Genomic DNA, 26,264 nt, shown 5'->3' with positions numbered 1-26,264 from the left:
AAAAACACACTTTATTAGGTTGCCCTAGGTTTGACATCTCTCTGTGTGTCACTGTCTCCCCACCTTTCATCTTGTACAAAGAACTGTATTGCCATGGAATCCACTGGGCTTCACAGTGGCAAGACAAGAGGGTTGGCAGTCTGGGGTTTCCCTGGACATTCGGCAGGGTGTTGTCCTTTAGGGAAAGGCAGGACAACCAGCGTCTCCTCCACAGGCCCTGAGAAGAGGAAGGAGACATCCAGGGGTTCTCCCTGGGGATTTGTGGTTAGATCCAGCTGCACCGGGAAGGCCTCGCGAGGGCCCTCTCCCTGGGAGTTTTTCGACTTCTCGTCATCCAAGTCAGGGAGGTACTGGATAGTTCCTCTTGGTACAGCTTCAGAGGGGGTGACTGTGGTTGCAACATTTTTCTGGTGGGGCTCTTGCTCCTTGGAGAGAGTCGAAGGTCCTTGGTTACCAGCAGAGTTCTGAGTTCCAGGGGCAGGTGCCTAAAAGAAGAATGTTTTCCAATAAAAGGAAAGCTCTGCCATGCTAAGTACCAGGCCCAGTTGGTCTGTTTCTGTCTCATGGGAGGTTCCCATAGGAAGACAAGCTAAAGGGATGGGTCTCCTGGTGAAAAAGCTTGACAAGCAAAACCAGTAAGTGCCAGTGGAACCAAGATCCTCAGAAGTTTGGCTACAAGCTGAACAATGGTCTGGAGAGGTTCAAGGGCTTGCTCCAGGTCCTGGGAAAGCTGTCTACCTATTTTCAGCTGTGGCGGCAGCAGCTGCCTTTGACTGATTGTCTACTTTGTGCCATGCCTGTTAGGGAGGTCTTCTGCAATGCTTCTCAAGGAGTCTCAATGAGGGGGAGGTGCAATACCTTTCTCCAAATGGGGCAACCAGGACTCAGATAGTAAGATTTGCCCATGATCACATAGGTCACAGGTGACAGAGCAGGCCTGGAACCCAATCAGCCCATGTCACCTATCCTCCCAGCCCCAGTAGGCTGCCTCATGGGGAGTGCTCCATAAACATTTCTGGCAATTACTCTCCCACTGTAGTTGGGGTAAGGTTTCTATGGAACGTGGAACTGAATGCCGTCAAGGTTTGAGCAATGCAAGCTGGCAGTTCCCTGGTTTGGAATGTGTCCTCCTAATGCTACAGGAGGAAAAACAGAACTGGTGTTGGATGTGTGTGGCCTGGAGTTGTGCTTTAGCCAGAGAAAAGTGGTGATTATGGATCTTGGGAAAATCAAAGGAGGAGGTGGGTTAAGTGTCAGCTACATATGGACAATTGACTCTTTTCTTTCCTGGAAGACAAATGATTAGATTGAAAAGTACCTGTGTTGCAAAGAAGTCACAGGTCACGGACACAAAGTTCTCTAAGTCAGTTTGAGTCAGAGAACCTTTGCAAAGGCCAACGGGCTAAACAAAAGAGAAAATACAACGTCATGGATTGAGATCAGTGATCACATGTGAAAATCAGCTTGCTTTCAGTTTGTGTAGATTCACAGCCAGTCGACATTTATATGATGATGGAGTAGGAAGGCTTTGATCCAATTCTCCCTAATCATCCCAGCTAAGAAATCAGACAAACTAGGCTAACTTGCTTCTGGTGTTGGCAAGTTCATTGTTTCTCGAGGAACAAAAGCTGATTATTGGAAAATTCTTTTTGAGAACAGGAAGTTGTCTCTATAGCATTTTTACTTCTTGGCCTTGGATCTATTGGAAAATTTGTTTTCCTCTTTTATGGAACAGCCTTTCATGCATGTTCCACTTGAGTTGTTTCTTCTCTTACAAAACCCCTCTCATCAGCTTCATCTTCTATTTGAAAATAAAATTTCATTTTACTACAAATGCAATAAGTAGCTACTTAAACAAGAAAAAAATAAGCTTTTAATTGCTTGAAAAGTACTTGTGAAGAGCAGTGTTTTCTTTTTTCCCATGCTTTTTCCTATGCCAATTCTTTTTTATACAAAATATAATTTTATCACATACATTATTTCAGAACTCTGTTTTGTCACTTAATATATTTTGTAAGTCATTTTGTGGTATTGAAAAATTTCTATGATTTCCTTTCTATTACATAACTAACTCTCTTGCTGGACAATTAGATTGAATTTACTTCTGTTGTTCTTGTCTAGATGGCAAATCTGTGTCTTTTCAGATATCTCATTACTTCCTTAGGAAAGGTTTCTGAAAGAGAAACTTTCAAATTATAAAACATGCACATTTTCAAGTGTAACTAGAATACTGTGATAAAACATTGTCTCAATTTTTGAAGAACTCTTAAGAATATTCATATAAAATTTATTAAAATGTGTCTGAACAGATAGCTTCACTGTAACTTTGTCACATTTTTTCAGTACACACTAAAATGCTGGAATTTCCTTAAGGTAGGCAAGGTTATTAAGTAGTAAATCATTGGGGAATTGTGCTTTACTCTCTCTTCTCCTTAACACCCAGTTACAAAGAGGGTTTCTAGAGAGGAGCCTTCTGGAACAAGCACCAGATAGAGCCTGGGCACTTCCACCCTGGGTAGCATTTGCTGACCTCCCCAAATACACAGGGCCAACTGTGCTTCCAGCAGAGTGGAGCCCAAAGGGGCTTTTGTGCGTGTGCACTTAACATGTAAACCTCAGCTAAACATGTGGCATCCAGATTGGAAAGGTAGAAGTGAAACAATTCTGTTTACAAATCGCAAGATCTGGCAAATAGAACATCCTAAGGAATCCACTGTAAGACTATCAGAATCAATAAATAAGTCCATCAAGGTTATAGCATACAATGTTAATCATTTTTTGAAGAATTTTTTAAAAGATTTATTTATTTTTATTGAAAAGGCAGATTTGCAAAGAGAAGGAGAGACAAAGATCTTCTATCTGCTAGCTCACTTCCGAAACGGCTGCAACAGCTGGAGCTCAGCTGAGCTGAAGGCAGGAGCCAGGAGTTTCTTCTGGGTCTCCCACGTGGGTGCAAGGCTTTGGATCACCCTTGACTGTCTTCCCAGGCCCCAAGCATGGAGTTGGATGTGAAGAAGAGCAGCTGGGACATGAACTGTCACCCATATGGGATGCCAGCGCATACAAGGTGAGAACTTTAGCCGTTAGGTTACCATTCTGGGGCCAATGTTGATCATTATTAAAGAAACAAATACATTTATATATGCTTGTAATGAAATCCATTATATTAATTAATTATGAAGAGCATAAAATATTCATGAAATAAATCTGTCAAGATAAGTACCATAGTTTGTTCTTCACACTTAATCTTAGCCAAAAGGCTGAGAACTGATAGTAGTCTCCTCTTATCCAGAGTTTTACTTTCTGTGATTTCAAGTGTCTAAAGTCAACCTCACCCAGGAAATATTAAATGGATAATCTCAGAGATAAAGAACTCACATGTTTTAAATTATGCAGCATTCCAATAGTATGATGATATCTCATTCTGTCTGCTCTCCCTTCTGAGACATGAATTATTCCTTTATATAATATAAATATAAGTCCTGCCATGATGGCTCTGTGGCTGAATTCTCAACTTGCATGTGCTGGCATCCCATATGGGCACTGATTTGTGTCCCGGCTGCTTCACTTCCCATCTAGTTCCCTGTTTGGGGCCTGGGAAAGCAGTGGAGTAGCATGACCCAAGGTCTTATGACCCTACACCTGCTTGGGAGGCCCAGAAGAAGCTCCTGCTTCCTGGCTTTGGATTGCCTCAGTTGTAGTCATTGCAGTCCCTTGGGGAGTGAACCAGTGGTTGAAAATCTTTCTCCCTGTCTTGCATTCTCCCTGTAAATCTGCCTTCTCAATAAAAATAAGTAAATTTTTACAAAGAAAGGAAGAAAGGGAGAGAGAGAGAGAGAGAGAAAGAAAGAAAGAAAGAAAGAAAGAAAGAAAGAAAGAAAGAAAGAAAGAAAGAAAAGAAAAAGAATCTTACACTGCCCTGTAAACAGAAAGAAGTCAGACTAGAGTAGAAGAGTTTTCTCAACCTCCACATTGGATGCAAGAGCCTTAATGCTGGGTATTAATGTGTGTGTGTGTATGGTTGACTTTAGGTAAGATCACTAGTAGCCTAATGTTATGCCACAGTGCCACATCATTTAATTCACTTCATTTTTTCATTTAAGCATTTTTTAATCTCATATAAAGTAGGGGAAGAGTGAGTATATTCAATAAGATACTGAGAAAGAGATCACTTTCAAGGAACTTTTATTATAGTATAGTATATGTATTTTTTAATATTATTAACTGTTATTGTCAATCATTCACTGTGCCTAATTTATAAATTAAACTTTATGATGGCTGTGTATATATAGGAAGAAGCATATGTGAAGGGTTTAGTACTATTTGCAGATTCAGGAATCCACTGATGGTCCTGGAACTTATCCCCTGCAAAGGGGGAGCTGCTGCATACTGAAAACTATAAAATATCATTGAAAGAAATTAAATAGGGCCTAAGCAAATGGAAGGACATCACATAGGCTTAGATTTGAGGACTTGATATTGTTAAGATTCTCATGTTGTTCTACAAATTCAATAGATTAAATTTCCAACTGCTTTATCAATATAGAAATCAGTAAACTTATTCCAAAACAATAATGACAATGCAAATAATCCATAATGCTCCACATGATTTTAAACAGGAAGGACAAAACAAGACTCACATTTCCCAATCTCAAGGTAGTATAAGTATGTTAAAGACCATTGATCTGCAATGACTATGACAAGACACATTGGGAGAAAGATATTCTTCAACAAATAGTTGTGGGACAACTGGGTTGGCACACATAGAAGAATGAAGTTGAAATCATACTTCAATCTATATACATAAAATTAAGGCAAAATAGGCCATAGACTTAGCTAAAAGATTTTATTTCTTTTTTTCAATTTACATTGATCTAGATATCTTTATACCAATTCCTCACTGTCTTGAATATTGTAGCTCTGATGTGAGTTTTGAGGTTGGGAATAAAGAGTCCTTCAATTTGCTTTACCTGGTCAAGATTATTTGGGGAATTATATTATCAAACCTCTAAATCTTAGTAATACTGGATCAGGCAATGGTTTCCTACATATAAAATGCCTGTGCCCTCTCACCCAAAAATCACATTCAAAATAAATAAATAAAATAGAACTTAATAAAATTTAGAATTTGGTACTTCAGAAAAATAGCTATAAGAATTTGAATATATAACCCAGAGAACAGAGGAAAATACTTAAAAATTGTATATTTGACCATACATTGTATCCATTATATATATATTTTAAATCTTAAAATTAAAAAAAATCTTAAAATGCAGCAATTAGAAGACAAGTAGTGGTCCCACTGTGATGGTCTAGCAGCTAAGTCCTTGCCTTACATGTGCTAGGATCCTACATGGGTGCTGGTTTGTACCCTGGCAGGTGCTCTGCTTCCCATCCAGCTCCTTGCTTGTGACCTGGGTAAGCAGTAGAGCATGGCCCAAAGCCCTGGGACCCTGCACCTGTATGGGAGACCCAGAGGAAGCTCCTGGCTTTGGATCAACTTGGCTCTGGCCATTGTGGCCACTTGGGGAGTGAACCAACAGACATAAAATCTTTCTCTATATTTTTCCTTTTCTCTGTAAATCTGCCTTTCCAATAAAAAATAAGAAAATCTTTTTAAAAAGGACAAACAAGACTGCATACACATGGCCAGTAAAAAGTAGATCAAAAGTAACATTAAAAGATGCTTAACAGCATTACCTCTGGGGAAAATACAAGTAAAACCCACAGTGAGCTACCAATTTATAAGCAATAAGATGGATACAAAAACAAATAAAGATAATGATGAGTTTTGGCAAAGATGTGATAAAATGAAAATCCTCAGACATAGCTGGTATGATCAGCAACTGGCGCAATCACTCTGGGAAAGAGTATGACAGTCAGCCAAAGGGTTAGATGCAGAGCTCTCACAAGACATAACAATCTCACCTTGAGCTATAGACTTACAAGAAATAAAAGCGTGACTCCCCTGGAAACATAGCAAGACATAATCCTTATACTCATCAATTTATGCAATGATTAAGAATAAGCAATATTCATATAATAAAATATAATTCAGCCAAGGAAGAGGTGCAACTCCTTCTATATAGAGGAGAGACATTGAAAACATCATGGTAATTTAAAGAAGCCACATAGAAGATCACATTCTGTAGAATTTCATTTACATGAAGTGTCCAGAACAGGCAAAGCCATTGAGACAGAAAGTTGACCAACAATTTGGAAGGACTTGCATGAGGCAACAAAGAGCAATAACTGTTCGTAGGTATGGGATTTCTTTTGGAGACTGAGGAAAATACATTACAATAGAAAGTAATGACTGGCACAACTCTGTGAATATAACTAAAAACCACTGAATTGTAATCCCTAAAAGGAGGAATTCAATGGCGTATGAATTCATTATAATAAAGCTTTTTCTATAACTGAAAAACGAGGAAAAAAGACTTAATAGCACCTTTTGCCCAAAAGTGCTCCAACACATTGCGCCAATTTATATCCCCTGCAAATAGGTGTCAGGTGGCTTCAAAGCACTGTCCCCATCTTGGAGGCATTCTCTGAACATAGGCCTGTTTGGCTTTGTCCTTGTTAAGGAGCAATGCAAGGAAGAGAGCCACATGGTATATTCCCAGACTGATGCAAATCAAGTGGGCTCATCACCAACCACCAGGAGACTTACCTGGATTTTTACTGCCCCAATGATTAATTTTTTGCGATTCTATCACACTGATAAATGAAAACTGTACTTTCTACAGGATAAAACCCCTATTATATCTGGCCTTCATCTAACACACTGTAAGTTAATCCTTGAAGGAAGGAAAAGTATCACATTCTTTAGACAACCTTGTATCTAAGTTCAACAAATATTTAAGAAATGGCGTTTAAACACAAATCCTTACATTATGAACAAGTTCAGGAATACTCACAGAGTCAGAGAACTGAAGGGAGCAGCCGCTGGCCTGTGATTTGTTACACGGGGACTCTTTAATTAAATATTCCACAAAGAAAGCAGGGCCAACGACCCACTGTTATGAGACAGGAGTTAAGATACGAAAAGCAAAGTTAATGTTAGTGGAAGACTCAGGTTTGGTATCATCACAGTCACAGAAACGATCCTTTTCTGTATGCATCGTCAATCCCACACCCATCGTACCTGCAAGTCCTCACACTGATCAAACTGTGTGCTGTGATTATGTTATTTAGAAAACACAATCGTTAGATTCTTCTTGTTTTCTTAGAGATTTGGATAAGCATTTGGGGAGCTTATTTTTCCTATTATATATTAATCTTGTGGATTTTTTTTCCTGTATGACAGTGATATCAATCCAATTACAAACAAGCTTTCATTTCTTCTAATCCATAAAACTCAATATCAACTCCAGGCTTTAACACAGCATGAAATTTTTCTTGCTAAATGGTTCCTGATCAATCAGAAAGCAAAATGTAGCAGTAAGTAATAAATCTATGTAGAATCCGGCAAGAAAATTGTAACTTTCTCTTCTTAAGATTAATGAGGCAAAATTGAGTCCTATGAGCCCAGTGGAAATGCCATGAAATAATTCAGAAACTGAAACACGACGGAATGTGCATCATGTCTAACCAAAAGAGACTGTTGAGAAAGGCTCTTGGATTCCAGCCAATGACCCTGCCTGATGCCCACTTCCCGGCTTAAGAACCTCTAATGGCAATTATGAGACACACTACTGTGTAACTGGCCCAGACATTTTAACCATACCTGGGTAGTAGCTTTGGTGACTTTAACCAAAGAATATTGCTTCAAAGGGCTATTCTGGTTGAATTTCTCAAGAGATACGATGGCAGCGTCCAAAACCTTAGGATTTGACATGTCAGTCATAGTGGGGAATGGACAGTCAGGGCACGTGAAGTAAATCTTTCTTCGAGAAACTGTGGGTGGCAGGGATAATAGTTTTAAAATGATATTGGTTCTCAACCCCAAAATAATAATAATTCAATGATAACAGAAGAAGCAAAGATTGAATACTAAAAAAATACCTAGCATTGTAAGATGGAGTAAGGAGGACATTTTCTGGAAAGGGATATAGCTGCTGGAAGTGAATTTTCAAAATTATTCTTCTTAATTTATTTTTTATTGATTACATTGCATTATGTGACACGGTTCTATAGACTCTGGAATTCTCCCCTTCCCTCCCCAAAGCCCCTCCCCCCCCCATGGTGGATTCTTATTGCATTACTACAGTTCAGATTCAGTTGAGATTCTTTCCTTGCAAGCATCTACAAAGCATAGAGTCAGGCATCTTATTGTGCAGATAAGTTCAGCAGTTTCTTGGGGAGACCGTCTCTGGTCTGAAGGTAGAGCTGACAGAGTATCATGCCAATCAATTAAAAACTCTGACATTACATAAGTAACAATTTATAATGTAATGGAATTAGTTCACATGGTTAATTATTCTTTTATTTTTATAATTTTTACTTACTTGATTAGGGCACAACTAACCATCACCCACTCTAATTTAGGCTTGCACCAGTAGGAACAATTAGCCCAAGCCGGTTTGCCCCTGATCTAGCTCACATGAGGCCCACAAGTCTTGTAGTCCTGCCTGGTCTTGTCTGCCCCCATCCAGCTCATGCTTTCCAGTAGGAGTGGTTATTCAGCAAGGGAGTACACATTCCCCCTATTGGCTTTGCCTCCTCCCTCCCTGGTTCTCACGTGTATTATTTGGGTGCTGCGGCCCAGTCTGGTATGGCTCACCTTACCCTGGCATTCCATAATGTGCACTGGTTTATGTGGTGACTGAACCTGGCCTGACCCACACTCTGTTCTGGTGTTTGGATTCACCAAAGGGTGATTCAGCCTGGTCTGCCCCCGACATATGCCAAATGTATGCCACTGGGTCCCTTTCCCTGGCCTGGTCTGGGCTGCTCCCTGTTGTGTTTCTTGCACTCACCTGCAGGGACTGTGTCCTGCCAGAGGAGTTGTCCAGGCTCCTCCATCAGAACCTCTCCCATTGCCAGATTTCGTGCATACTGGTGGGTCCATGAGCCAGCCCTACTTAGTCTACCTCCTATACTAGCAGGAACAGTGGCCTTTCCTGACTGGCCTTCAATCCATTCAGGTGCATGCTGTTGGATATTTCAGCCCAGCCAAGGCTCATCCATACCCGGACATGGCTCACACATGGCTCAGTAGGGGCAGAGACCTAGCCTAGTCCATCCTACATCTACCCTGGTCCTCCAGAGCACCAGATGGTGCTGGAGTCTAGCCCAGTCTGGTGTGTCCAGTCCCAGTCCACACTGTGCCAAGGGAGGCGGGAGCCATGTCCGGACCAGAACGCAGCCCCACTCCAGCCCCTGCACTTACCAGTGGGTATCCCAAACAGTTAGGGTGTCTTCTTAGATCAACAACTGGCTGCATTCCCAGCCCTAGATTATGTGCCAGTGCCAGTGGTTGCTCTGGTCCAGTTGGCTTAGCCCCTCACTTGTTTCAGCCTTTGCTTTCAATGTTATGGCCTAGCATCCTGGCTCAAACGGACCAGTTGGTTTAAGAGCCTGGCTCAGCATGACCTGTGCTCCATCCTGATTTCTGATTTTCCTTGTAAATGAAGGTCTGCCCAGTCTACCTCCTTCCAGTTGCAGCTAGCCCCCCCCCCCACATCCTGTTTTAGGATGCACATTTGGGTGCTGCTGCCTTGACCTACCATAGGTGATGGCAGGTTCCATGGTCACACCTAGCTCAGCCCATCACCAGCCCAACTCGTGAGCTAACCAGTGGGACTTGTATTTCCACAGGGTTGGGCCCACACTTCCCCCACAGAATCTATCTCTAGACCTGGTTCTCTCATGTGCCAGTTAGTGTCTTGAGCCTGCCAAGTGTGACCCCTCCCCTGTTCCACCACTCAGTCAGGTACTGGTACTTAGCCCTGCCAGACAGGCCCCCAGCCATAGCCTTCATGTGGACTGGTGTGTGGCAGTCAGTAATGCTCTATGCTAACAGTCCATCTCAGGATTCCCACGTGGGCTGGTGAATCAGTCTGGCCCAAATAGAACTTATGGACTCCCCTTCAAACCCTCAGGTCTCAGTCCCCATGCTTGCAAGCAAGTTCCATGACCCCATCGCTAGGAATCACCCAGAATTCATCCCTCACCTACACTCACACTGGGCTTATGCATGAATGTCCCTAGGCAGCAATTACATGCCCAAAATACCTAGAGCTCACCGCTGGGGGACTTACACGCAGAACTTGGCCTCCAAATAGGCGCACTGGCCTCCCTAAGCCTAGGACTCTGTCACCGTGTGGCAACAGTGCCCGTGGGCCGATTTCCCAGGCATTGGGTCTGACCTGGATCAGGTACTCTGTGTAAGCAGGTCTCCACCTCTGTGAACAACTGCTGTCACCTGAGATGCCAAGGTCGAACTCGTGAATTTTATACAATGGGCCATTTTGTTTTCATGCTTAAACATTAAATCAAAGCAAAATATTTTTTATCCCATAGAATTTTATTTACTCCAAGGCTTTTATTCAAGAGATTACTTATTGGCAGAAGACCTGCTCTTCCCAGTTATTTAGATATATTTTTCACCAGTGTATCTTTAAAATATTTTGATGTCTTACAAGGTTGGGTCTTACTTACCTTTTAATATCTAACACACAACCTTGTACCTGACATCCAGTAAGGGCTTAGTTGAAATGCTAGATAAATGAATAAGTGAAGGGTGTAATGGAAATTGGAAGCAACTCTCTTTGGTTAAAAAAGGCAAGTGAGGCAGAAAACAACAAATGGTCTAATCATTGTGTGATCAGACAGAATGATTAAGCTAGGTACAGCTGGAATCTTTGGAGGAGAGCTGATAGCAAGCCAAATGATGCACAGGTTGTGGAGGGCAATATGTGTGCAGAAAACAGGTGCCAAGGAAATAATCGCACCAACAAGAGGAAGCAAGTCTACGGGCCAGTCCTAGAAATTATGCCACATAGAGAAGGCTAAGCATTTAGGATTTGTTGAGGGACAGACACGATGGAGACTATTAAAAATGATTTAGGAAGATTAACTGTGTGGAGAACAAACATGCTGAAATGCAGAGAGGAGACAAGTCCTAGAAATATTGTACAACTTGCACGGGAATGAAGATAATATAAACATGATGGAAGCCGTATCAACTCTGCAAAATTTTGGCTAAATGCTTTCTCCCCTCTTTCATTGAAATGAACATTTCTTACCTGGGCGAAGAGTACAGTTGTAAGCAGGTGCATAGGCGATTCTTCTTGGCTTGTTTAGGTAAAACAATGCTTTGCATTGTCCATAAACCTGCAACCAATAAATGCATTATATGACACTGTGAAATGAAATACTATCCCTCCAAAGTGAAATTTGCACAGTTTATTTTTATGTAGTGAGAAACTTAAGATTATATGATTTCAAAACTTCCTGCATCCTCCCGGCTGCAGATGGGTCTCGGTACAGGGTATCTCATGCCTGGATCACATACACCAGCCACCATGTGCACGTGGTGAGCTGTCCCTGCGCCTGCCTGGGCTCCGGGGACTGCTCCCTTTGGGGTAAGTACACTGAGTTGGAAGGTCTCCATTACTGGGCAGGTCGGGGACCCACCTGTCGCCCTCATTGGGTGGTGAATGGGATTGGGGAGGGGCGCAACCTTGGGCCTGGGAGTTTAAACTTCCTGCAGCCTCCTGGCTGCGGGTGGGTCTCGGGACAGGGCATCTCATGCCTGGATCCCACACGCCAGCCACCATGTGCACGTGGTGAGCTGTCCCCGGGCAGCCAGTGTGCCATTTGGCGCCAGGCTTCGCCTGCTGGCTGCCCGACTGGGGAGCTCTGGGGTTTGGGTTCTTTGAATTGCTGCTTAGGTAGCTCCAGGTAGAACCCACTGTGCTTCTGGGATGTGAGTCAATTGTAAAGATTCCCAATGACAGTAACTCTTCCTTTGAAGAACTTGTAATCACTTAACTGCTGAGCACCGAACACCAGCTGATGGCAAACCTAAGGCTCGGGGCTTGTCCAGCAGGATATGCTATTATCTGACATGATGATGGATTAACTGACGGGTCACACTGGGCAGGGCCATGACATTAACTAGCTCTCAAGAACCATATCTGGGGGCGGATTCTGTGAGGGAGGTGTGGGCCACACCCTGTGGAAATTCTAGCCCCACTGGTTAGTTCAACAGTCTGGGTGGTGATGGACTAAGCTAGGTGTGACCAAGAGTTTGCCATCAATCACAGGTAAAGGAACCCGCAACAATCTGGACTGGTCAGGGCAGCAGCACCTGAATGTGCATCCTGAATAGGGTGTGGGGTGGGCCGGGCTGCAACATTCACCAGCTCATACGTGGCCAAATGGAAGGCCAGACTGTGCCAGGCACTGGCCTAAAACCCATTGGCATGTATGAGGACTGGGTCCGGGAGTGGATCAAGAACTTGAGAAACTCCCTTGGCGAGTCATAGCTCCCACTGGTGAACATGTGGCCCAGACCTGGGAGTTGAACAAGCTGGGCAAAGTAGCTCCAATTGCTGGCCATTTTGTGAATTGGTAATGGAGTGTGATGTACTGGGCAGGACTGAGCAAACCTTGGCCTACAAGTGAAACTAGAAACCAGCACGGAGCATAGGTCATGCTGAGCTAGGCTCTTGCACCTACTGGTCTGCGTGAGTCAGGGATGCTAGGCCACAGTGTCTAAGGCAGAGGCCGGGACAGGTGAGGGACTGAGCTAAGCTGAGTCAGAGCACTACTGGCATGCAAGTGATGTATGGCTGGGAACAGGCCCAGTTGGGTAACTATTGGGACACCCTAGCTGGGTGGAGGTTCCCACTAAGGGGCGCATGGGCTGGAATGGGGGCTGCGTTCTGATCAGGATACAGTTGCCGCCTGCCTTAGCACAAGTCTGGACGGGGACTGGATGCACCAGGCCAGTCCAGGCCCCAACACCGTCTGGTGTCCTGGAGGACCAGAGTAGATGTGAGATGGACTAGGCTAGGTCTCAACCCCTACTGAGCCATGTGTGAGCTGTATGTGGATATGGATGATCCGTGGCTGGGCTGAAACATCCAACAGCAAGAACCAGATTGGGTCGGAGGCCAGTCAGGAAAAGTCACTGTTCCTGCTAGTATAGGAGGTGAACTGAGTAGGGCTGGCTCATGGACACCTTGGTATGCACAAAATCTGGCATTGGGAGGGGTTCTGACGGAGGAGCCTAGGCAACTCCTCTGGCAGGACACAGACCCGGAAGGTGAGCGCAAGAAGCAAGAAAGGAAACAGCCCAGAATAGGCCATGGAAAGTTTCACACTGGCATACATTTGGCATGGATCGGGGGCATACTAGGCTGAATCAGTTCATGTCATCCACTGGCAAATCCAAGCACCAGAACAGAATATGGGTCAAGCCAGGTTTGGTCGTGACAAAAACCAGTGCACAATACGGAATGCCAAGGTGAGGTTGCCTGTCCCAGATGTGACCGCAGCACCCAACCAGCACGGGTGAGAACCAGGAAGGGAGGGGGCAGAGCCGGCAGGGGGAAGAAGGGGTGGTTCCTTTGCTGGACAACCACTCCCACTGGAGAGCGTGGACTGGGATGGGGGCAGACCAGATTAAGCAGGGCTACAACACCTGTGCACCTCATGTGGACTAGATCAGGGAAAAGCCGGGCTGGGCTGAGCTGATTATTCCTACTGGTACAAGCATAAATTAGAGTGGGCGAGGGTTGTTTGGGCTTTGCCGCAGCATCACCTGGCAGAATCTGGCACTGGGGGCTAGTTCTGTCAAGTCAAATGCCAGAACCACATGGAAAGTACATAATCTGGGAGTGAGAGACCTGGGAGGGAAATAGTGGGCTCCTGCCTCTTGGGTTACCACTCCCAGGGGAGGACATGAAAACTAGGAGAGGGGCAGGGGTGGCTAGACAGAGAGGCACTCAACAACATCCGTGAGGGCTGGATAGTTGAGCCTGGTTGGATGGAACTAAGATTCAGTACCCATCAACATGTATGAGAGCAGAAGGGAATGTGGGACAGACTGGACTAGTCTGCTGCACATACTGGCAAACCATGGTAGGGGGTGGGCCTGGTGGGGGTTATTGTGGGTCGCTCCGGCTAGGCTGCAGCTCCCACTGGTTTATGTGAGGGCCGACTATGTGCTGGGCAGAACCAGGCTGGACTGCAACACCCATTGGTTCCAGTGGAAGTCGGGGCTGGAAACAGAACCAACCCACAATTGCAACCACCAGCTGATCGGGGTGATGGACTGTGCCAGGCCCTCCCCAGTCGAAATGCCGGACTCAGAACCCTGAGCATGAGAGGACAGAAGACAGAACAAGTCAATCAACCACCTCAGCTATTTGTTGGCAGCGAAATACTGGGCAAATGGAAACTCTATGAGGGACTGTGTCAATCAGTGGATTCTTCAACGACCTCATCGTGCTTGGAGTGGTGAGATTGGTAGCGATTCATAACTTTCATAACTGGTGAACTATTGAAACAACTTGAGCAAGTATCTCAGCTCATGCCCCACATCTGGGACTTGGGGTGGGTGGGAAACTGGGTGGGGTTTCTCCCTCAATATCCCCTTTACTTCAGATACAAGAAGGAAACAATATGGAAATAATAGTCTTACCCACTTCCCTATAGCCCTTGAACCTTTTTACCCTAATTAACTATGTAAAGATTGTCAAAAATATAATTTAAAAAATAAATAAGCTCCAAAAAGAGATTATATTATTTCATGTGGAAGGAGCTACACCACCCAATTGTTCAACCTTTTCTTGCCAGCCTCCCTCATGATTCAGTGTGAGTGTAAAAAGGAGCTTCAAAAAAGTTTGTGAAAAAAAATGAAATTAAAAAAGTTTATTTTTGTGCCAAAAATGTTGACATTCAAGCATGCAGGAAGTCTTCAAAACATATTATGAAAATCCTTTGCTTGGATTTAAAGCTGTTCCGGTTATGCTGTAGGGAACTCGTGGAAGCCCTGAATAACAGGTGCCAGAGTCGTGACACAGAAGAAGCTGCAGTAAAGCCCTCACCACATCAGGAGCTTCTTTGACCTCTGCATGCAGAGCTAAACATCTATCATGTTAGAGTGAGCATATCCTTGTTCTTGTACGTGTCAAGATACCTTGTGTCACCTTAATAAATCCATAGCGGGTAAATTGGCTAATTGGCTGTTTTCTTTTCTTTTTTAAAAAGATTTATTTATTTTTATTGCAAAGTCAGATATATATATAGAGAGAAGGAGAGACAGAGAGAAATATCTTCCGTTCAACGATTCACTACCCAAGTGACCACTACGGCCGATGCTGTGCTGATCCAAAGCCAAGAGCCCAGATCCTCCTCCAGGTCTCCCACACGGGTGCAGGATCCCAAGATTTTTGGGCTGTCCTTGACTGCTTTCCCAGGCCACCGGCAGGAAGCAGGATGGGAAGTGGAGCTGCCAGGATTAGAACCAGTGCCCATATAGGAACACCCATATGGGATCCTGGTGCTTTCAAGGTGAGAACTTCAGCCGCTAGGTCATGGCACCGGGCCAAGCTATTTGCTCTTCAAAATCAGTTAAGGTGGTTTAAAAAATTTGGTTACATGACTTGAAAAGTTTTTTTTTTCCACAAATATATTATTATCAGGCATCCATGGTATACAGTTCATGTCAGTACATGAGAATACTCAAAATTCCAGAGTCAAAGTGAAACTGACTGCATTCAAGCTCTCCTTGTCACTTTAAAAGGATCACTCCGAAGCTGTTGAGATTCTAGGATTGATGAACTACTCCCACAGCATCCTGAAGAGTTCCCACCCCAGAAGCCACCCCTTTCTCTGGCCTCAGACTTCATAACAGTGTTTATGAAAACAAAACAAACCATAAAGTAAACAAATACAAAGAGTTCTCTAGCAGCTAAAGTTCCTTCCTTGCATGCGCCAGCATCCCATATGGGCGCCAGTTCTATCCCAGGGGCCCCGCTTCCCATCCAGCTCCCTGCTTGTGACCTGGGAAAGCAGGTGAAGACGATCCAAAGCCTTGGGACCCTACACCCATGTGGGAGACCCAGAAGAAGCTCCTGGCTTCAGATCTGTGCAGCTCTAGCCATTGCAGCTGCTTGGGGAGTGAATCAAAGGACAGAAGATCCTCCTCTCTATATATGTAGCTTTCCAATAAAAATAAAATAAATCTTTAAAAAAAAAAAGCTTTCCTTCCATAATTTTATAGTCCTTAGTTCCACATGCAGAATCTTTGCGTCTTTTTTGTTTTCTTCTCACAATGTGTATAAACAATGGTTGTTGCAGTCCAGCCCGATCCTGCCCACTTCATACTCAGCCCTCACGCAAACCACTGGAAGCTAGAGCCAAGTCGGGGCGACTTCCCATAACCCCCACTACACCTGCCCCCTACCCTGGTTCCCATGCTTATCAGTATGTACCGAAGGCTTGTTCAGTCTGTCCCTCATACCATTTAGCTGTCATACATGTCAATGGGCATTGAAGCCTAGTGCAAACCAATCTGCCCTATTATCCAGTCCACACACATACTGGCAGGTGCCTTTCTGTCTAGCCACCCCTGCCCCATTCATGGTTTTCATGCTTTCCAGTGGGAGTGGTAACTCAAGAGGGAGGTGTCCACTATTTCCCTCTTAGGTCACACCCACTCCCAGATTATGCACTCTCCAGGTGGTTCTGGAGTTTCACTTGACAGAATTAGCTCCCAGTTCCAGCCCCGGCCTGTTGATGCTGTAGCAAAGCCCAACCAACCATCAGCCACTCTAATTTAGGCTTGCACCAGTAGAAACAATCAGCCCAAGCCGGTTTGCCCCTGATCTAGCTCACATGAGGCCCACAAGTCTTGTAGCCCTGCCTGGTCTCGTCTGCCCCCATCCAGCTCATGCTTTCCAGTAGGAGTGGTTATTCAGCAAGGGAGTACACATTCCCCCTACCGGCTTTGCCTCCTCCCTCCCTGGTTCTCACGTGTATTATTTGGGTGCTGCGGCCCAGTCTAGTATGGCTCACCTCACCCTGGCATTCCATAATGTGCACTGGTTTATGTGGTGACTGAACCTGGCCTGACCCACACTCTGTTCTGGTGTTTGGATTCACCAAAGGGTGATGTGAACTGGTTCAGCCTGGTCTGCCCCCGACATATGCCAAATGTATGCCACTGGGTCCCTTTCCCTGGCCTGGTCTGGGCTGCTCCCTGTTGTGTTTCTTGCACTCACCTGCAGGGACTGTGTCCTGCCAGAGGAGTTGTCCAGGCTCCTCCATCAGAACCTCTCCCATTGCCAGATTTCGTGCATACTAGTGGGTCCATGAGCCAGCCCTACTTAGTCTACCTCCTATACTAGCAGGAACAGTGGCCTTTCCTAACTGGCCTTCAATCCATTCAGGTGCATGCTGTTGGATATTTCAGCCCAGCCAAGGCTCATCCATACCTGGACATGGCTCACACATGGCTCAGTAGGGGCAGAGACCTAGACTAGTCCATCCTACATCTACCCTGGTCCTCCAGAGCACCAGATGGTGCTGGAGTTTAGCCCAGTCTGGTGTGTCTAGTCCCAGTCCACACTTGTGCCAAGGGAGGCGGCAGCCATGTCCGGACCAGAACGCAGCCCCACTCCAGCCCCTGCACTTACCAGTGGGTATCCCAAAACAGTTAGGGTGTCTTCTTAGATCAACAACTGGCTGTATTCCCAGCCCTAGATTATGTGCCAGTGCCAGTGGTTGCTCTGGTCCAGTTGGCTTAGTCCCTCACTTGTTTCAGCCTTTGCTTTCAATGTTATGGCCTAGCATCCCTGGCTCAAACGGACCAGTTGGTTTAAGAGCCTGGCTCAGCATGACCTGTGCTCCATCCTGATTTCTGTTCTTCCTTGTAAATGAAGGTCTGCCCAGTCTGCCCCCTTCCAGTTGCAGCTAGCCCCCCCCCATCCTGTTTTAGGATGCACATTTGGGTGCTGCTGCCTTGACCTGCCATAGGTGATGGCAGGTTCCATGGTCACATCTAGCTCAGCCTATCACCAGCCCAACTCGTGAGCTAACCAGTGGGACTTGTATTTCCACAGGGTTGGGCCCACACTTCCCCCGCAGAATCTATCCACAGACTGGTTCTCTCATGTGCCAGTTAGTGTCTTGAGCCTGCCAAGTGTGACCCCTCCCCTGTTCCACCACTCAGTCAGGTACTGGTACTTAGCCCTGCCAGACAGGCCCCCAGCCATAGCTTTCATGTGGACTGGTGTGTGGCAGTCAGTAATGCTCTATGCTAACAGCCCATCTCAGGATTCCCATGTGGGCTGGTGAATCAGTCTGGCCCAAATAGAACTTATGGACTCCCCTCCAAACCCTCAGGTCTCAGTCCCCATGCTTGCAAGCAAGTTCCATGACCCTATCGCTAGGAATCACCCAGAATTCATCCCTCACCTACACTCACACTGGGCTTATGCATGAATGTCCCTAGGCAGCAATTACATACAATAAAAACCCCAGAGTTCACTGCCAGGCAGCCAGCAGGTGGAGACTGGCTCCAAAGCCTAGGACATTGTGACCACTTGGCAGCAGTGACTATGGCCTGAGCCCCCGGCATTGGGTCTGGCCTGGCTGGGGCACCCTCTGCAGCAGCCACACTGTAGGAGTCTCCTTTTGCCCCAGCCCCGAGGCCAAATGACATATAAGTTTAAAAAGTCATTTGAACTTAGAATAGTGATGACAAAGGCTGGTAAGGGTTAGAGGAGAAGGAGGATGATCTCATCTCATCTGATCTGATCTGTTTATACTGTAAGCATGCATGGATATATTGCATTGTACTTCCTAAAAATTTACAAGCATTACATGTTATTTAAAAGAAAAAATAGGGCCCAGCATGATGGCTCAATGGCTAAATCCTCATCTTGCAAGTGCCAGGATCTCCTATGGGTACCAGTTCATGTCCTGGCTTCTCCAGTTAATTTTTTTTTTAATTTTTGGTGATGTTACATAGTTGAGAAGGACAGATGCCCCTGTGGACCACTAATCAGGGTGGGTAGGGTCGAGGAATGTGGAAAAGTGGATGAGACCATTGGTTCTATTATTTTTTTCTCTTCCTATATCTGGAGGAAGGTAGGAGAGAAGGGGAGAGGGCCAGTCCCAGCTGCATTAGCACCTGGAATGTAGGATGGCCACTCAGTGTCATCTTACAGTTTCCAATGTGAAGCTTGTTCCATGGACACTGCCCAAGTGGTTTTGATAGTTCAGAGGTGTGTTGATTTATTGCAAGGTTGAGGAAATCCTTCCAAGGTTCATTGGCTGATATGGTCCACCTTAGAGTCTCCATTTGCTCAGATACTCATTGTCAAAGCTTGATTGGGAGAGTGGTCCAATTTGTTTTGCCATCCAAGGTACTCTATGTCCTCTGCAGGCCTCAATGATCTATCATGTCCCACATGTGCATCTGGACATGCCACCCACTGCACAGGCTTCAGGAACCAAGGAGGCCTAGTTCTGACACACACACTCCATGGTCAGACCATAGATCCTGCAATTTTCCCTGTACTTGGAGTTTTGAGGCCATCAGTCCAGTTGGTGGGGGGAATCCCTAAAGAATCCATGCCAGAGGTGACCCCAGAACTGTCTCCTGTGTGTGCCAGCCAGTGCAGAATCCGGCTCAATCCATCAACCACATCAGCCTACACACATACTTGCGGTTGCAGTTGCCCAATCAGTTTTATCTCCAGTCCCATTTTTTATACAAACCAATGTTTACTGCACCCCGGCCCAGCCCAACTCTGCCCACCATACACTTGGCCCTCACACATACTGGCAGGAACTGCAACCTAGTCGGAGAGACCCCCAAACTCCTCACCAGGCCCACCCCCAGTCTCAGTCTGTACACATGCCAATATGTGCAGCAGACTGGTCCAGTCTGTCCCGCATCTTATTTGGTTCTTGTACACATTGATGGGTGCTGACCGATTGACCCCATTATCCAGTCTGCATTTATACTGCCAGGTACCACCGCCTGTCCAACCAGGCCCACCCCAAACTCTGGTTCAAATGTTCACTAGTGGAAACTGTAGTCCATCAGAGGTGTACCCACAGTTTCCCTGTTAAGCACATCTGCAGTCCCAGATCTTGCACTTTCCAGGTGTTCTGTGGTCTAGATTCTCATGATTTTTCCCTAGCATTTGCCAGCTGATACCAGCCTGCACTAACTCTGGCTTATGCATACACCAGTAGGTATAATTGGTTAGCCCAGCCTAGCTCTCCCACAATACAGCTCACATGAAAGCCAATGATTTTGTAGCCCTGCCCAGGCTGTTCCACCCCAAGTCCCAGCTCTCATGCTCACCAGCATGAGCAGTAGCCTCACAGGGGAGTCCGGGCTTCTCCCTACCAGACTCACACCCCTCTCCAGGGTCTTATATGTGCTGGTGGGTACTGCATTCCAGTCCTGCATGGCCTGCCTCACCTTGGCATTCACCTGACCCAGCACAGCCTGCCCCCAGACCTGAACCACATGTATGCTGGTGGGAACTGTAACAAGGCCTGGTCTGAGCTACTCCCAACCTCTCTTCTTGCACTCACCTGCAGGTATTGCATCCCGGCAGAGGAATTTCTCAAGCTCCTCTATCAGGTCTCCTCCCGTGCACAGATCTCACATATACCAGTGTGTTCTTGACCCAGCCTGACTTGGCACATCTTCTGTCCTGGCAGGTACAGTGGGCTTGCTTGACCGACCCATACCCATTCCAGCTCTTGTTGTTGTGTTACAGCCCAGCCTGGCCCACCCCCAGCTTTCATGAGGCTCAGTGGATGCTGAGACCTAACCTAGTCTGCTATGCACACACTTTGGCTCTTGCAAGTACCAGCACTTACTAGAGGCTAGCCCAGTCTGACACACCCAGTCCACACTCATGCCAAGGGATACTGTGGCATTGTCCAGTCCAGTTCACCACCACCATTCTGGTTCTTACACTCACCAGTAAGAACCTCAACCCAACCAGGCTGCTCCCCAACTGGCCTGCTCCCAGTCTCAGATCCTGCTCATGTCGGTAGTTTCTTCTTCCCAGCCAGGCATAGCCTAACTTCTGGCTTGGCCTTTGTCTTTGGATGTTGCCTAACCCTGCCCAGTCTGCCCACATTCCTGGCTTTCATGCAAACTGGTAGGTGTGATAGCTTAGCCCAGTATGGCCCACATCCCATCCTGGCTTCTGCACATGGCAGTGTGCTACTGTTGGGCCTGGACCTGCCCGGTCTGCCACCCCAGAGCCAACCCATACACTTGCTGAAGGTGGAGTAGCCTTGCCTGGCCTGACCAAGACTCAGCCCTGAGTCATGTGCTCACCAGCAGGAGCTATGTCCCACCAAGGGAGTTTCCCAAGTTTGCCCCACAGGCCCACTTCCAGACCCAGATCTCAAGTGTGCCGACGGGTGCTAGCCCTTACCCAATATAGTTTACCCCCAAGTCTCGGTCTTTGGGTGTGCTGGTGGATATTGTGGCCTTGGCCACCCCACACCCAATTCTCGGGTGCACCTGTGGCTGTTGCAGCCTGGACCAGCCTGGTCTTCTACCAACCCCAGTACCCAGGAATGCTGGAGAGCTCCATGGTCATACCTATTTTGATGTGTCACTATCCCCAACTCTTGAGCAAACTAGCAGATGCTGCAATTGCACAAGGGTGAGCCCCCATATTCCTCTCAGAATTTGCCCCCATATCTGGTTCTCTTGCATGCTTGTTAGTGTCATGGCCCAGCCTAAAGTGACCCATTTCCTGCCCCAACACTCATTGGCAGGTTCTGTGGTCAAACCTTGCCAGGTAGGCCCCCTAGCCCTAACTTTCTTGTGCACTAGTGGGTGGTAGTTAATGCTAACTAACCCAACTCTGGTCTCCCACATGTGTGAGTGCGTTGGTCTGACCCAGAAAGATCCTTCAGTTCCCCTCATCCAAATCACTCAGTCTCAGCCCCCTTGCTCACCTGCAAGCACAGTGACCTTGTTGGTGGAAGTCCCCCAGAAGTCATTCCTTACCTGTAATGTACTCCCTCAGAGATCCTCCCTCATGCACATCCCATAACCCTTGATCTAACCAATCTATAGCTCCTGTGCCCACGAGCACATGGGTTTTCCAGCCCAGTCTTCTGGCAGCGTGGCATGCTGGCCTGGAACCCTACTTGATCATCTGGATGCCATAACCAGTCCTGTGATACATATGCTGACCTAGGACTGCACCCCTCTGTCCACCTGGGATTCAAGCTTGTTAATGAGTCCCCAAACCCAGTCTACCAGCACATCATGTCAGCATGCCATCCTGGGGCCATAACGCCCCCTCTCCCCCATGGCCTGGGACCCAAACACATGTGGGTGTTCTCAGGCCTGCTCTTCTCTGCCAGCCCCGGTCTAGAGTCTGCAGGCCACGTAGGTGTTAGTGGAAGGCTGCTCTACTTTCCTTCCAATTCCCTGCCTGTGGCCTGGGAAAGCAGTCAAGGAAGGGCCAAAGCCTTGGGACCCTGCACCCATGTGGGAGCCTGGAGGAAGATCCTGGCTCTTAGCTCTGGATCCACTCAGCTCCAAATAATTGTAGCCAATTGGAGAGTGTACCAGCAGATGGAAGATCTTTCTCATTCTCTACATGACTCTGATTTGTCTTTCCAATAAAAATGAATAAAATCTTTTGAAAAAAGTCAATTTAAAAAAAAAGAAAAGCAGGGCCCAGTGCAGTGGCATAGCTGCTAAAGTCCTCACCTTGAATGTACCAGGATTCCATATGGACACTGGTTCTAATCCCGGCAGCTCCACTTCCCATCCAGCTCCCTGTTTGTGGCCTGGGAAAGCAGACGAAGATGGCCCAAAGCCTTGGGACCCTGCACCTGTGTGGGATACCCAGAAAGAAGTTCCTGGATCCTGGCTTCGGATCGGCACAGCATCGGCCGTTGTGCTCACTTGGGAAGTGAATCATCAGACAGAAGATCTTCCTCTCTATCTCTCCTCCTCTCTGTATATCTGACTTTGTAATAGAAATAAATCTTTAAAAAGAAAAGCAAAAATATTAAATAAAAATATAAAATAAAACCAATCTGGGGACACCTTTTCAATTCTGGGTAGCATGATCCCAGTGGAACTTCCCAGAAACCTCTTTAATACAGGTTAAACAGCATCAGAGTAAGTATAAGATACTGTCTCTCTAGGCTGTGGAGAGGGACATTTATGCTCTTTTTAAGATTTATTTATTTATTTGTAAAGGCAGAAAGAGAGAGAAAGATCTCCATTTTTTGGTTTATTTCACAAATGGCTGTAACAGCTAGGGCTGGGCCAGGCCAAAGCCAGGAGCCTGATACTGGTCACTCACATGGTGGCAGGACGTTTTTAAAAAAATGGTTTATTTATTTTTGTTGGAAAATCAGATAAACATAAAGGAGAAGAGACAGAAAGATCTTGGGTCCACTAATTCCCTAAGTAGCCACAACAACTAGAGCTGAGCTGATCTGAAGCCAGAAGCTTGGAGCCTCTAACAGGTTTCCCACATGAGTGCAGGGTCCCAAGGCTTTAGGCCGTCCTTGACTGCTTTCCCAGGCCAAAGACAGGGAGCTGAATGGGAAGCAGGGCCACCAGGATTAGAACCAGCGCCCATATGGAATGCCGGTGTGTGCGCACGCGCAAAGTGAGGACTCTAGCCATTAGGGTACTCCGCCGGGCTGGGGTGGAAGGGTTTTAAACACACGGGCCATTTGCTGCTGCTTTTCCCTGGCTACCAGCAGGGAGCTGAATCAGAAATGAGACCACTGGACAGAAACCAGTGCCTATATGGGTTGCCAATGAGACAGACAGGGACTTAACCCATTGTACCACAAGGTGACCCCCCAAAAGGGACTTTCATAGAATGACAGATGGTGAACAACCTGTACCCTGTAGCAGAGGGCACCTGGCTTCTTTCCTGGTGTCCCTAAATATGGGCACTTACCGATTCGTGCAGGAACCTCACAGCACAATCCTTCCACGCCTTCCTGCTGAGCACGTGGCAGCCAGTCTGTAGCACGTCCAACACGAGATAGAACAGAGACCCCAGGCTGTCCTGCGGGCAGGGGTGGAGAAACACAGCACAACCCGCATGAAGCTGAAACCCATAAAGACTGGACTGAAAAAGGTCTGCTTTTTGTTTTGTTTTGTTTATTTGTTTATCTATTTATTTATTTATCTATTTATTTATTTATTTATTTGAGAGCTAAAGGATATGACATTTGGATAAGACAGCCCCTGCACTAGGTTTGTCACCAGCAAGGTATTTGTGAATACACCTGGAAGCTACTGGATCCCAGGCAGGTGTCAGAGTAGGATTCCTATTTGCACTTGCTCTTGATAGCAGCAAGAGCATGGAAGCATGCCTGGCAGAAGACAGCAATACATTGTCAGGTTCTCAACAAGGTTCCCGAGTGCAAAAGCCCTTGCCGACCTGTGTCTGAGGCAGCCCAGCCCCTGGCCCGTCCCTGCCCCAGAGGGGAGATAGTCACTTGCCTGTCTGTGCTCCCAGACAGCGCTCACTCGGTTGAGGCTCAGCACATAGCCATCCTTTTGGTCTCTGTTGATGTCTTGCAGAGCTAAGTCTGCAGCTGCTAACACTTCCAAGTCGTTGCAGGCACGGGGGAGGATCGGGTTGAGTGCAGCCACAGCCCCACAGCACGTGGCCAGGGTACCGAGCACCAGGATTTGGAGTGGACCCATTCTGTCAGGGAGCAAGGACGTGGAGCTGGAGGGATGGGCTGGCTTGTGGGACTTCCTGAAGAGCACACTTGAGTGGTCCTGTAATCCTAATTAGAATGGCTGCTAGGATTAGAAAGACTGTCCCATTTTATCACCCTGAATTCTAAACATGGATTTCCCTGAGTCAGTACTTCAGATAGGATCTGCTGATGTTTGTAACCTTAAACCCCTAAGTAATCTCACATTCGGGTGAATATGTAAACAGGATCAAGTTTCCCAACGTTTTTTCCGGGCAATCCTAACAAATATTTAGCCAAGGGCCTTAGGAGGTCATGAATGGAGTCTGGCCCGTGTCTACACCTCGGACCAAACGTTGGAAGCCATTGTCTTCTTCCCAAGCCTGGAACCCCCTTCCTGCAGCCAGCCTCCTCAGGCACATGGGTGAGCTCAGGCAGGAACCCAGGGCGGGCTTCTGGGCTGCTCCGTGAGTTCACATCTCACCACTCACCTTAGACCTCAAAGCAGACCCAGCCCTCCTCAAGCACATCCCATGAGCACTGGTGAGCTTTAATGCAATTTGAGCATGTGGCCGAGAATCATATTCTCTCTGGTCTCATTTAATGCTTCTAAAACAGGTGTTTTACTTAATAGAAAGAGTTCCTGGGACATCTTTCCATCATACTCCAAGATTATTTCCCCTGCTATGGAGCTGTATGAAAGCTAATTCATCATAAGCAGCGGATCTATCTGCTACAGCACAGTGCTGGCCCTTGCATTTACAATTACGTACAGGATATCCAGTTCTCAGAATGCCTTGAAAAACGGTCATGTCTCTGCTGCTTCATTTCTCTTCCAGCTCCCTGCTTGTGGCCTTCAGGTCAGCTCAGCTCTGGTCATCGCGGTCACTTGGGGAGTGAACCAGCAGATGGGGGATCCTTCTCCTGTAAATCTGCCTTTCCAATTTTAAAATAAATAAATCGTTAAAAAAGAAGCTTATGAAGGGATACAATCTCAGCACAATATTTGTGGAAAATGAAAATCATCCAAATATATAACGCACAAATGATACTGAATACACCATGGAATATTGATGTGATGACTAATAAACAAATGGATAAAACTTTGTATCTATTTGTATAAAATAAAAACCTTTATTGTCATTTCACAAGAATAGATCATTAAGATAAAAGCATGAGTATAATAATTTTATATAAAAGAAATAGAAATAAGAAATACTTAACACATAAATACATGCACATGTTTCAGAAGGAATTAATGTAATCCAAAAGTCCTAAAAAAACTGGTTACCTGGCCACCAGTGGAGCTCTGACTGTACTGGGGTTCTGTTCACTGCAGCACCACTTCGCTGTCTGCCACTCCCCCTGTCCATGGGTCTCTGTCCTCTGCCATCCGCTAACCAAACAAGGAAGCAGGAAAACCTTTTGCTTACAGTAAAATAACTACTAAATGTAGAAGAATAGAGCTGCAAAAATCACCATTTTCCAATCATCACTGTAAAAACTAATTCAGGCAGGAATCATCCTTCATCGCCCCGAGTTCTCTTCTCTATCTTCTATCTAGCCACAGCCTAAGTTCCTCACTGTTTCCTGGCGCAGGCCCTTGGTGCCTGCTGTCC

At 46.2% G+C, this 26,264-nt stretch overlaps 1 protein-coding gene across 1 annotated transcript; it reads right to left on the bottom strand.

Annotated features, from left to right (window-relative positions):
- FETUB (fetuin B) lies at positions 1–26,004 on the bottom strand. Its single transcript, XM_041002874.1, has 8 exons — positions 25,937–26,004; positions 24,443–24,650; positions 23,892–24,002; positions 11,193–11,280; positions 7,730–7,899; positions 6,903–7,019; positions 1,319–1,402; positions 1–485 (listed from the first exon to the last, which is right to left on the bottom strand). Exons 2-8 carry the CDS (start codon positions 24,647–24,649, stop codon positions 111–113), a joined length of 1,152 nt encoding a protein of 383 aa, XP_040858808.1. The 5' UTR covers position 24,650; positions 25,937–26,004; the 3' UTR covers positions 1–110.
- Between the last annotated feature and the right edge of the window lie 260 nt (positions 26,005–26,264).

Source organism: Ochotona curzoniae, unplaced genomic scaffold (assembly GCF_017591425.1).
Source record: "Ochotona curzoniae isolate NIBS_2020 unplaced genomic scaffold, NIBS_Ocur_1.0 scaffold_2587, whole genome shotgun sequence".
NCBI lineage: Eukaryota > Metazoa > Chordata > Mammalia > Lagomorpha > Ochotonidae > Ochotona > Ochotona curzoniae.
The sequence above is the reverse complement of the archived record's forward strand: the minus strand, read 5'-3'. Positions and strand labels throughout refer to the sequence as shown.